This window comes from Scyliorhinus torazame, chromosome 1 (genome assembly GCF_047496885.1).
Source record: "Scyliorhinus torazame isolate Kashiwa2021f chromosome 1, sScyTor2.1, whole genome shotgun sequence".
In the NCBI taxonomy this organism is placed as follows: Eukaryota; Metazoa; Chordata; class Chondrichthyes; order Carcharhiniformes; family Scyliorhinidae; genus Scyliorhinus; species Scyliorhinus torazame.
Genome location: NC_092707.1, coordinates 380,946,466 through 380,959,465, shown reverse-complemented (window position 1 = coordinate 380,959,465; position 13,000 = coordinate 380,946,466). Strand labels below are relative to the sequence as shown.

Here is a 13,000-nt window from a genome sequence, read left to right as displayed (position 1 = left end):
AAGTTTGTGGTGTCCTGTTACTGAGATGACTGACCTCCAACAATCACAACCACCTTCCCTTGTGTTAGGTATGACTCCAACCGGTAAAGTTCCCCCCCCTCCCCCCCCCCCCCCCCCCCCAATTCCAATTGACCCCGGTTTCTGCCACATGTGGTCAAAAACTGCCTTGATGTCAAGGGCAGTCACTCTCGTCTCACCTCTAAAGCCCCGCTCTGGTGTCCATGTTTGGACTAAAGCGGTAAGGAGGTCAGGAGCTGAATGGCCCTGGCGGCACCCGTGAGCAGGCTATTGCTGAGAAAGTGGCTGCTTGATATCACTGTCCAACACTTTGCTGGTGGTCAAGAGGAGACTGATGGGGCCGTAATTGACCGGATTGGCTTTGTCCTAGTTTTGGAGGACAGATTAGAGATTTTAACAACTCCACCAGTGGCGGCCATACCTTCAGTTGTCTCGGCCCCAAACCCTCCCCACACATTTCTGTCTCTACCTCGCTCTCATTCTTTAACCAAACCTGCGTCTTTAACCAAACTTTTGCCCATTATGTCCTGATATCTCTTTCAGTGGCTTAGTGTTATATTTTGTTTTATAACACACTAGTGAAGCACCTTGGGCCATTTTATTATGTTGAAGTGCTATATAAATACAAGTTGTTATAAAGCAGAAAACTTGCCTAAACTGGACTTGTGCAGCTACAATTTAATCAACTGACTATCACTCTTATTTAGTTGACAATGTGTTAAGACAGCAGGATCCCTTCCCTCGCTGATTGTCCAGGTCCTGGAACAGCCCTGGAATATTTACTCAGCATAAAGCTGCCCCCTGCAGTCTGATCTTGTTACAGCATGGTCGGCATGAGCAGATCCCACAGGCTGGCCATACAGCCAAAGGCTGTTTGGTTTTATCATTGGCAGGTATGCATTTAATTGACAATGAGCTCCTGTAGTGGGAGGGGGGCTGGGGATGAGGTGAGGGGGCGGGGGAGGGGAAATAGACACTCCCCTGAGTGACATGCAGCCGGCCTGGGCCTGGGTGGGTTCAGGCAATGCTATCCCTGCTCAAATAATCTGCCGGCACCCAATGAGACCAGTGCCTTCAGTAGGGTAGGGGGGGCGGGGGGGGGGGGGGGGGGGGGGGCCGTGAGGATGAAAGGACTACACTGCCAACACCTACTGTCAGCCCTCAGGAGAACGAACGGCAACTATGGAACCATACTCAGCAATAACCCCAGGGGAGAAGAAAATCAGTAGAGCGAGAAAAAAAAAAGTCAGAAATAATGTGATCTTACAATGACATTTTTTTTGTTTATTTATTCAGGGGACGTGGGCTTCGCTGGCTAGGCCAGCATTTATTGCCCATTCTTAGTTGCCCTTGAGAAGCTGGTGCTGAGCTGCCTTCTTGAACCACTGCAGTCCCTGTGGTGTAGGTACACCCACAGTGCTGCTAGGAGAGAGTGCCAGGATTTTGACCCAGCGACAGTGAAGGAGCGGCGATATATTTCCAAGTTAGGAGGGTGAGTGATTTGGAGGGGAACTTGCATATAAATACAACAGCGCAGTCAGAGCCAGATCAGAGAAATGTTTTAGAGGGGTAGAATGGGTGAGAATCAGTTGTGTGTGAAGGTGCGAGCAGGAGAGAGGCAGGGATCATTTTGAGGATTGGGAAAGAGGCAGTTAGCCCGTATTCCTACACTCACCCGGAGAGGGTGGATGAAGTGATGAGGGATGTTCTTTGCTGCCGCGATGAACAACTGATTCAATTGCGCAATTTGTGAACCCTGTCATCAATTAAACGGCAAATAAATGATCATGCTCGTTTTGTCAAACCGAGCATCATTTAGGATCGGTGTTCACCGTATGTGCTTCAGTGCATCATGTGGATCAGATCTTCGGAAATCGAGCAGCTGACTGGCGTGGCCACCAGGTGGCGACAGATGCCTCTGGATTCGACAGGAATGTTTCCACTTTGTTCACCTCCGATTGATATTTTTTATCAAAGAGGGAATAGAAATCATATACTCAGTTTCTCATCTGGTCACACATCGAGTCCAGCATTAATCAGCAGCCCAGCAGTCTGTAGAACCGGCTTATATGTTGCCACATGAGTTAGAATAAATCACGGGTTGTTATAAACCAAGTTAACGGTCAGCATTCTTTAGAAGAGGCGGGTGAGGTTGGGGTTAAGAGCTGAGGAGTCGGCTGAATGGACTGCCGATGTCACAACTGACGGCACGCTGTACACTAAACTACACTGACCATCACCTACATGCACCATCCCAGCGTAACTTGACAAAAGTCCCCAGACATTAGCGAGGAGGACTTGGCAGGGGCGATGCCAAATGATCCGGTGCAATTTTATTTTTTTTGACTTTCCAGTAGCTGTTTGATACAATGGAGTGGTTTGCTCGGCCATTTCAGAGGGCAGTTTAGTGTCAACCACATTGCTGTGGGGTCCGGAGTCACACACAGATCAGAGTGGGTAAGGACGGCAGATTTAATTCTCTCAAAGACAATGGTGAACGAGGTCGTTCTGCATTTAATAGCATGTCCTGTACACCCCATCACATGTCCTGTACACCCCATCACATGTCCTGTACACCCCATCACATGTCCTGTACACCCCATCACATGTCCTGTACACCCCATCACATGTCCTGTACACCCCATCACATGTAGACCCCCTTCACTTGTGTGTTTACATCATAACACTTTGAAAAAGAGAATAGTGTAGTTAGTGCCTCAATTCCAGCCATCTGAAAACCAAACATTTTTATAAGTTGCCATGCGTCAATTTAAATTGTCGCTAAATTAATAAAATAACTTACCGGGACAATTTGGCCAAGTGCCGCATTGGCACGGTGGACACGTTCCGTGCACCGTGTGTTTTCCCGCACTCTGGGTGACCTTTGACCCCCACCTTGACTTGGTCCGATTTCACTCGCGTCCCATTGAATCGAGCTTCCGGTTTGTTTCCCTGAAAGCTGACAAGGTACAAAATCCAGGCCGGGCCCGGTCCCAAGGTTGCTGATTTTGAGGCACTGTCTCCGGTACAATGCATCTGTTCCTGTCCCAGTCTCTGACAGAGCTGTGCGCCCAATCCCCTTCACCCGTCATTACTATCAGACCCGGAACCATTTCTAAACATGGGCATTCGCTGCCCTGCCTTTCATTATTTAAAAATAATTCTACAAAAGAAATAAAGTATTTCATTGCAAGGTGAGTTCAACTTACAGCGTCCATCTACGAAGAAGGGCTGGTTTCCACGAAGTGACTGCCGTGAATCATATTCAGACGATGGGACTGAATAGTCAGGCTGGTAGGGGGGCAGTAACGCATCCTGCCCGTATTCATGCCGTCTCCCAGGAACAGGAAGGTTACATAGTCGTGCGTAGTCATCTGTAGTTTAAAAAAAGAGCAAGAATAAAAATGGAGTTGATGTAGCACAATTCTGATGCTTATTTTTTTCACCAGCAGACGGTCACTGTCACTGGGTCAGAACCCTGGACCTCCCTCCCTAACAGCACTGTGGGTGTACCTACATCGCATGGTGATTCAAGAAAGCAGCTCAGCACCACTTATTTTCTCAGTGATAATTAGGGATGGGCAATAAATGCTGCTCTGAATAGATACAAAGATATGTAAACCAGGAAAACTACCATATTGATGGAATATCTCCCCAAAGTTGGCACAGTCATCATCAGTGTTGCATCTTTAGTTCTGACTTTCTTACGAGTGAGCTTAATTTGAAACACTGAGCTCGGACACTGGGAGGATGCTGGCCTTCAAAAGCCAATCAGCAGCCTAGTAGCTCTGGCAGCTCTCCGGTCTCAGCAGCGCCACCAGCAGCGGTGGCCACAGCTGGAATTGCAACCAGACCACCCCAAGGTACGGGGGCGGGGGGGAAATCGGATTCAAAGGTGACTCGGGTTGGGCTTCACCGGGGCCAATTAGGCAGTCCCCAGCGAGGAGGCTGGGGGTTACGATTGCGAGGCCAGTAGGGGAACAAGTGGGAGAGGGGGGCTGATCACTGATGCCCAAACAGGAGGGCTTTCCCCCCACCACATCCAAAGCCTGCAACAAGGCAGCCAAGGGTTCACCTGCGGACCTCGCCACATGGCCTGGGCAGCCCCTGCCCCTGGAGAAATACCAGTGGGGGCGGGGTAAGGATTTTAAGTAGCCATTCATTGGCCACTGGGGGGGGGGGGGGGGGGGGCACAGGTACACTACCCAACATATACCCATCATTGGTAAAATACCCTCCACGTGCTACCCTATGTTACCCTGCCTGCTACCATTACCCCATACCCCACGTGCAGCCCTGTTAAGTCGATGTGCCATAGCAGCAGCAATGGGTGGCATATCTAATGGCAACTAATCAGTTGAAAGGTAGCTTCTTTTTCTGCCAGCCACAGCCTGTTCCCCATTCTCCTCATCTCGCCTTCTATGGTGCAACTTCAGACGTGGTTTTTCAGTGAGAAAAGGAAGTGATAAAATAATTGAGGTGTCTGAAGTCAGCAGCCGTCAAGAGTTTTATTGCATACCCAAAATATTGTACAGCTTTACAAGGCATTTTCCACAAGAATTTCTGACTTCAAAGCCAAAATGTCCTGTGCCAAAGAAATTTATAAAGCCTCAGATTGTCCCAAATGCCTTCACAGATAATCACTGCTTTTGAAGTGGAAGCACTGATAGATTGGAGCCAGTCCTGGCAATCAATTTGTACACAGCGAGGTCCCTGAATAAGTGGTGACCAAATAACCTGTTTTGATGCTGGTGGTCAAGAAATGAATGCTGACCAGGACACTTTACCCTGCTCTTCTTCAGCTAATGGTTTTACAGGGAGGTCCTGTGGTGCAGTGATGGTGTCTCTACCTCTGGGCCACAAGCTCTCAGCTCAGATCCCACCACCAGGCCTCGACTTCCATGGCAGGTGCATTTATAACCAGGCCAAACGCAACCCACAAATCCTCCCAGGTGACAAGAGCGGGAGACTTCCCTGATCAGCTGGAACTGTGCGGTAGCAGCAGAGTAAACAGCCTCCCCGCGCTCAATAATTCCACACGCGGGCCCCTTGCTGTAGGCTCTGGAGTCCTTGTCGCTTTGAGGGGGGACTTCGATGAATGCCACTAGAGAGAGCAGTTGAGGGACTGGGTTTTTAATTTTCTCATCCGAAGACTTCCGTCCCACAATGCAGCAATGCCTCAGTGCTGCATTGTTGGACGTACGTCTTCGGATGAGAAAATTAAAAACCCAGTCCCTCAACAAGGTACAGCCCAGATAAAGCGGTCAGGCCCCGGCCTGGGCTATGCCCCAGCCATTGCAGACAGCTGGGTGGTAACAGGAGATGAGCACTGATATTAAAGGTGGCTGCAGAACTCGATAATCATTTTCCCCGAAGTCAGTGAATTTAAAGGAAAAAGTTAAGCATTCACAGCTGGGACCATTTTGAAATGGGCTGCTGTGCCCAGACAAGAATTTGTTGAGGTTTAAGTCAAAACAGAGTCCTATCGTCAGCCGTACATTAAAATAAAAGAGAATCAAATAAAAGAGAAGAGATTTACTTAATTTCCGTGCACTTGGAAAGCACACAACAGGGCAAAAGAAACAGATCCCACAGATGAAATAGTACAACTATCGAAATATCTTGGGTTAATGGTACCTACAAATGTTAGTTCAACTCGCATGCCTCTGGAGTTGCCATGATTCCCGAGTGCGTTGGATAACAAGCAAGTCTTCCTTCTTGTCTTTGTTGTGCTGGGATCACCTCAGCAAGCCTGCATTCCCAGTGCAGAAATACGCTGCCGGGAAGCTTGGCCCTGGGAATGGGCTTCATAGCCCCATCTTTAGACTGCACTCGCTACCAGCAGTGCAATGTTGCTGAGTTTATCCCATTCAGTGGTGACAGCAGTCTAACACGTTGCACCAACAGGGTTTGGCAGCCCCAAAAAAATATAAACCGGAGGGGCAGGTTTTAATCAGCAATGCAAAAGCAAGACACTAAGGACGCTGGAAATCTGAAATAAGAACCAGGTAAAAAGCTGGAAAATCTCAGTTTGTTGGGCAGCATCTGTGGAGGGTAACATGTTTCAAGTGGATGGCCAATCACTAGTTCTGGTGTCAACTCTGCTGCTCTATAAGATGCCGCCTAACCTGCTGAGTTTTTCCAGCTTTTTGTCTGTCCTTATGTGGCGAGGTCTGATGTGTGCTGCCTTAACTGAAAATACGGGATATTGGTAGTGCACAAGTCAGGAGGGTGAGAGAGGCAAGCGAGATCTGTCTAACATGGTACATCAAGTGCCAGCGAACGACTGTGGCCCCGACACAGGCAGAGAAGGCAGTCATTTAGTCCCTCGATCTGGTTCGATGAGGCCGTGGGTGATCCGTGATCGAACTCCATGTACCTGAATTGGCTGGACAGCTGGTTCGTGATGCAGAGCGAGGCCAACAGCATGGTTCAATCCCCGTACCGGCTGAGGTTATTCATGAAGGCCCCGCCTTCTCAACCTTGCCCCTCGCCCAAGGTGTGGTGACCCTCAGGTTAGATCACCACCAGACAGCACTCTATCTCATCTGAGACTATGGCGACTTTACCTGCCTTTTCCCCCCGTATCTCGTAAAGGCCCGGACTTATCCCACCATGGGGGGGCTCTCTGTCATGGCACAAATCCAGGGGATGGCGGGATATTGTAAGTTCCGCCCCCAGGCCCAGCATTTCCCACCTTCGCGGGGTGTGTGATTGGAGTGGGGCTGGGGTCCACACATACGGCATTTACAGAGACAGCTGGCCATTTAAATCACCAGCTGGGTCCATGGGGCAATGGGATTTTGGAAGAACAGGACGAATCCGGAGTGTGCAGATCAAAACAGGTAATTTTTCATAGAATTTACAGTGCAGAAGGAGGCCATTCAGCCCATCGAGTCTGCACCGGCTCTTGGAAAGAGCACCCTACCCAAGGTCAACACCTCCACCCGATCCCCATAACCCAGCAACCCCACCCAACACTAAGGGCAATTTTGGACACTAAGGGCAATTTATCATGGCCATTCCACCTAACCTGCACATCTTTGGACTGTGGGAGGAAACCAGAGCACCCGGAGGAAACCCACGCACACACGGGGAGGATGTGCAGACTCCACACAGACAATGACCCAAGCCGGAAACGAACCTGGGACCCTGGAGCTGTGAAGCAATTGTGCTATCCGCAATGCTACCGTGCTGCCCCAAGAGGAGCTGTGTGTTCTGATCGTCTTCTGGGACACCTTTCGGAGAGGGTACGGAATCCTTTGCGACAGGACCTTCATGTCTAAAAGTGTTCCTCAATTTCACCCCTGAAAAAACCTGACCCGGGTTTTTGGGTCGCATTCCGATTTTTATTTTTTAAGACGGGGAATAAACATTTTTTTTGAGTGACTTGTGGTCGTGACTCAATAAACGTTCCGAAACGTTTCTGTACCACTTTCAAGAGAAAAGAAACACATTGGGGGTGTTGGAGGGGGGGGGGGGGGGGGGGGAAGAAGACTGCTAATTCTCAGAACCCAACTGCAAGTCAAGTAAAGCAGCTGGTTAGAGTAGAACGAGAAAAGACAGGAGCAGGATAAAGAAGCTGATTGAAAAGAAGAGAAATTCAAAAATGAGAAGTGTTGGATGTGTTGAAAGGTTTGACATATGTACAGTAAATAAACAGATCACCTCTCCCCCCACCCCCACCCCAGCCCAGCCCCCCTCAATCACCTGCCGAACATAATGTGTTGGCAAGAAATGCCTAAAGGTTGAACTCAAATCTCCAACCTATCCATTCATGCAGCATCAACAGATTATCTAAACCACTCGATACTGGCTGGCACTGCAGGGTACGGTTTCCATAATCACAAATCAGTCTCTTGTTATTATCTCTTGTTACGAGTTCCATATCACTGACCCTCCCGCAGACCTTCTCCAAGTGTGTTCCCCACCCACTCTGCAAGCTTGTTGCCTGTCTTGGTGGGATCAAATCCTAATTTCCTAATTCATGAATTTCGCCAACCCTGATTCAGTTCTAATACCTCCCCCGCTTTTCTGAAACAGTTCCGCGTTGACGGCAGTTTAGCTAGGGCTCACTGATGCCATACTCGGTCAAAGGGCAATATCAAGGGCAGTCACTCTCACCTCACCTCTGGCATTCAGCTCTTTTGTCCATGTTTAAACCAAGGTTGTAATGAGGTCAGGAGCTGAGTGACCCTGGCGGAACTCAAACTGAGCATCCGTGAGCAGGTTATTGCTGAGCAAGTGCCACTTGATAGCACTGTTGATGACTCCTTCCATCACTTTACTGATGATGGAGAGTAAACTGATAGGGCTGTAATTGGCTGGGTTGGATTTGTCCTGTTTCTTGTGTGCAGGATACACCTGGGCAATTTTCCACATTGTTGGGTAGATGCCAGTGTTGTAGCTGTACTGGAACAGCTTGGCTAAGGGTGCAGCAATTTCTGGAGCACAAGTCTTCAGTACTATTGTCAGGGCCCATAGCCTTTGCAGTATCAAGTGACTTTAGCCGTTTCTTGATATCACGTGGAGTGAATCATATTGGCTGAAGACTGACATCTGTGATGCTGGGGACCTCCGGAGGAGACCGAGATGGATCATCCAATCGGCATTTCTGGCCGAAGATTGTTGCGAATGCCTCAGCCTTGTCTTTTGCACATACGTGCTGGGTTCCTCCATCATTGAGGATGGGGATATTTGTGGAGCCTCCTCCTCCAGTGAGTTGTTTAATTGTCCACCACCATTCGCAGCTGGATGTGACAGGACTGCAAAGCTAAGGTCTGGTGCATTGGTTGAGGAATTGTTTTGCTCTGTCAATTACTTGCTGTTTATGCTGTTTGGCACACAGGTAGTCCTGTGTTGCAGCTTCACCAGGTTGACACCTCATTTCTGGTTTGCCTGATGTTGTTCCTGGCCGGCTCTCCTGCACTCTTCATTGAACCAGAGTTGATCCCCTGGCTTGGTGGTAATGGTAGAATATGCTGGGCCATGAGGTTGCAGAAAACCTGCAGCATCAACCCTATAAAATCCTGCAGCATCAATCCTATAAAACCTGCAGCATCAATCCTATAAAACCTGCAGCATCAATCCTATAAAATCCTGCAGCACCAACCCTATCAAATCCTGCAGCACCAATCCTATAAAATCCTGCAGCACCAACCCTATAAAACCTGCAGAACCAACCCTATAAAACCTGCAGCATCAACCCTATAAAACCCGCAGCAACAACCCTGTAAAACCTGCAGCATCAGTCCTATAAAACCTGCAGCATCAACCCTGTAAAACCTGCGGCATCAACCGTATAAAACCGGCAGCACCAACCCTATAAAATCCTGCAGCACCAACCCTATAAAATCCTGCAGCACCAACCCTATAAAACCTGCAGCATCAACCCAATAAAATCCTGCATCACCAACCCTATAAAACCTGCAGCCCCAACGCTATAAAACCTGCAGCATCAACCCTATAAAACCTGCAGCACCAACCCTATAAACCTGCAGCATCAACCCTATAAAACCTGCAGCATCAACCCTGTAAAACCTGCAGCATCAACCCTATAAAACCGGCAGCACCAACCCTATAAAATCCTGCAGCACCAACCCTATAAAACCTGCAGCACCAACCCTATAAAACCTGCAGCATCAACCCTATAAAATCCTGCAGCACCAACCCTATAAAACCTGCAGCATCAGCCCTATAAAACCTGCAGCACCAACCCTATAAAACCTGCAGCATCAACCCAATAAAATCCTGCATCACCAACCCTATAAAACCTGCAGCCCCAACGCTATAAAACCTGCAGCATCAACCCTATAAAACCTGCAGCACCAACCCTATAAACCTGCAGCATCAACCCTATAAAACCTGCAGCATCAACCCTGTAAAACCTGCAGCATCAACCCTATAAAACCGGCAGCACCAACCCTATAAAATCCTGCAGCACCAACCCTATAAAACCTGCAGCACCAACCCTATAAAACCTGCAGCATCAACCCTATAAAATCCTGCAGCACCAACCCTATAAAACCTGCAGCCCCAACCCTATAAAACCTGCAGCACCAACCCTATAAAATCCTGCAGCATCAACACTATAAAACCTGCAGCACCAACCCTATAAAACCTGCAGCACCAACCCTATAAAACCTGCAGCACCAACCCTATTATATCCCGCAGCACCAACCCTATAAAACCTGCAGCACCAACCCTATAAAATCCTGCAGCATCAACCCTATAAAACCTGGAGCATCAACCCTATAAAACCTGCAGCGTCAGTCCGATAAAACCTGCAGCATCAACCCTATAAGACCTGCAGCATCAACCCCAGAAAACCTGCAGCACCAACCCTATAAAACCTGCAGCATCAACCCTATAAAATCCTGCAGCTTCAACCCTATACAACCTGCAGTTTCAGTCCTATAAAACCTGCAGCATCAGACCTATAAAACCTGCAGCATCAACCCAATAAAACCTGCAGCATCAACCCTCTAAAGCATGCAGCATCAGCCCTATAAAACCTGCAGCATCAACCCAATAAAACCTGCAGCATCAACCCAATAAAACCTGTAGCATCAGTCCTATAAAACCTGCATCATCAACCGTAAAAAACCTGCAGCATCAGCTCTATAAAACCTGCAGCATCAGCTCTATAAAACCTGCAGCATCAGCCCTATAAAACCTGCAGCATTAACCCTATAAACCCTGCAGCATCAACCCGATAAAACCTGCAGAATCAACGCTAGAAAACCAGCAGCACCAACCATATAAAACCTGCAGCATCAACACTATAAAATCTGCAGCCGCAACCCGATAAAACCTGCAGCATCAAAACTATAAACCCTGCAGCATCAAAACTATAAAACCTACAGCCTCAACTCTATAAAACCTGCAGCATCAGTCCTATAAAACCTGCAACATCAAGTCTATAAAACCTGCAGCTTCAACCCTATAAAACCTGCAGCATCAACCCTATAAAACCTGCAGCACCAACCCCATAAAACCTGCAGCATTAACCCTATAAAGCCTGCAGCATCAACGCTATAAAACCTGCAGCATGAACCCGAATAAACCTGCAGCACCAACCCTATAAAATCGTGCAGCATCAACCCCATAAAATCGGCAGCATCAACCCTATAAAACCTGCAGAACCAACCCTATAAAACCTGCAGCATCAACCCTATAAAACCTGCAGCCTCAACCCTATAAATCCTGCAGCATCAACCCCATAAAACCTGCAGCCTCAACTCTATAAAACCTGCAGCATCAAAACTATAAACCCTGCAGCATCAAAACTATAAAACCTACAGCCTCAACTCTATAAAACCTGCAACATCAAGTCTATAAAACCTGCAGCATCAACGCTATAAAACCTGCAGAACCAACCCTATAAAACCTGCAGCATCAACCCCATAAAACCTGCAGCATCAACCCTATAAAACCTGCAGCTTCAACCCTAGAAAACCTGCAGCATCAAAGCTAGAAATCCTGCAGCATCAACCCTATAAAACCTGCAGCACCAACCCCATAAAACCTGCAGCATTAACCCTATAAAGCCTGCAGCATCAACGCTATAAAACCTGCAGCATGAACCCGAATAAACCTGCAGCACCAACCCTATAAAATCGTGCAGCATCAACCCCATAAAATCTGCAGCATCAACCCTATAAAACCCGCAGCAACAACCCTATAAAACCTGCAGCACCAACCCAATAAAATCCTGTAGCATCAACGCCTAAAACCCGCAGCATCCACCCTGTAAAACCTGCAGCGTCAGTCCGATAAAACCTGCAGCATCAGTCCTATAAAACCTGCAGCATCAACCCTATAAAACCTGCAGCATCAACCCTATAAAACCTGCAGCATTAACCGTATAAAACCTGCAGCATGAATCCGAGAAAACCCGCAGCATCAACCCTGTAAAACCTGCAGCGTCAGTCCGATAAAACCTGCAGCATCAACCCTATAAAACCTGCAGTATTAACCCTATAAAACCTGCAGCATGAATCCTATAAAACCCGCAGCATCAACCCTGTACAACCTGCAGCGTTAGTCCTATAAAACCTGCAGCATCAGTACTATAAAGCCTGCAGCCTCAACCCGATAAAACCTGCAGCCACAGTCCTATAAAACCTGCAGCATCAGTACTATAAAGCCTGCAGCCTCAACCCGATAAAACCTGCAGCCACAGTCCTATAAAACCTGCAGCATCAGCCCTATAAAACCTGCATCATCAGCCCTATAAAACCTGTAGCATCAGCCTTATAAAACCTGCACCGTCAGTCCTATAAAACCTGTAGCATCAGCCTTATAAAACCTGCACCGTCAGTCCTATAAAACCTGTAGCATCAGTCCTATAAAACCTGCATCATCAACCCTATAAAACCTGCAGCATCAGTCCTATAAAACCTGGAGCATCAGCCCTATAAAACCTGCAGCATCAACCCTATAAAACCTGCAGCATCAACCCTATAAAACCTGCAGCATTAACCCTTTAAAGCCTGCAGAATCAACCCTATAAAAGCTGCAGCACCAACCCTATAAAACCTGCAGCATCAACCCTATAAAACCTGCAGCATCAGTCCTATAAAACCTGCAGCATCAACCCTCTAAAGCCTGCAGCATCAACCCTATAAAAGCTGCAGCATCAACCCTATAGAAGCTGCAGCATCAACCCTAAAAACCTGCAGCATTAACCCTATAAAACCTGCAGCATCAGTCCTATAAAACCTGCAGCATCAACCCTCTAAAGCCTGCAGCATCAGTCCTATAAAACCTGCAGCATCAACCCTCTAAAGCCTGCAGCATCAACCCTATAAAAGCTGCAGCATCAACCCTATAAAATCTGCAGCATCAACCCTAAAAACCTGCAGCGTCAACCCGAGAAAACCTCTGGCATCAGTCCGATAAAACCTGCATCATCAACCCTATAAAACCTGCCGCATCAACCTATAAAACCTGCAGCATCAGCCCTATAAAACCTGCAGCA

The 13,000-nt window shown here is 47.9% G+C and overlaps 1 protein-coding gene across 7 annotated transcripts in view; it reads right to left on the bottom strand.

Moving 5' to 3' along the window:
- The window catches only part of ltbp1 (latent transforming growth factor beta binding protein 1), a 533,746-nt gene that overhangs the window by 10,003 nt on the left and 510,743 nt on the right, over positions 1-13,000 (bottom strand). For all 7 annotated transcript variants that reach the window (XM_072512266.1, XM_072512285.1, XM_072512304.1 and 4 more), the window contains one exon: positions 3,228-3,392. In XM_072512266.1, the coding sequence (XP_072368367.1) occupies positions 3,228-3,392 (165 nt within the window). The remainder of the gene's footprint in view (positions 1-3,227; positions 3,393-13,000) is intronic.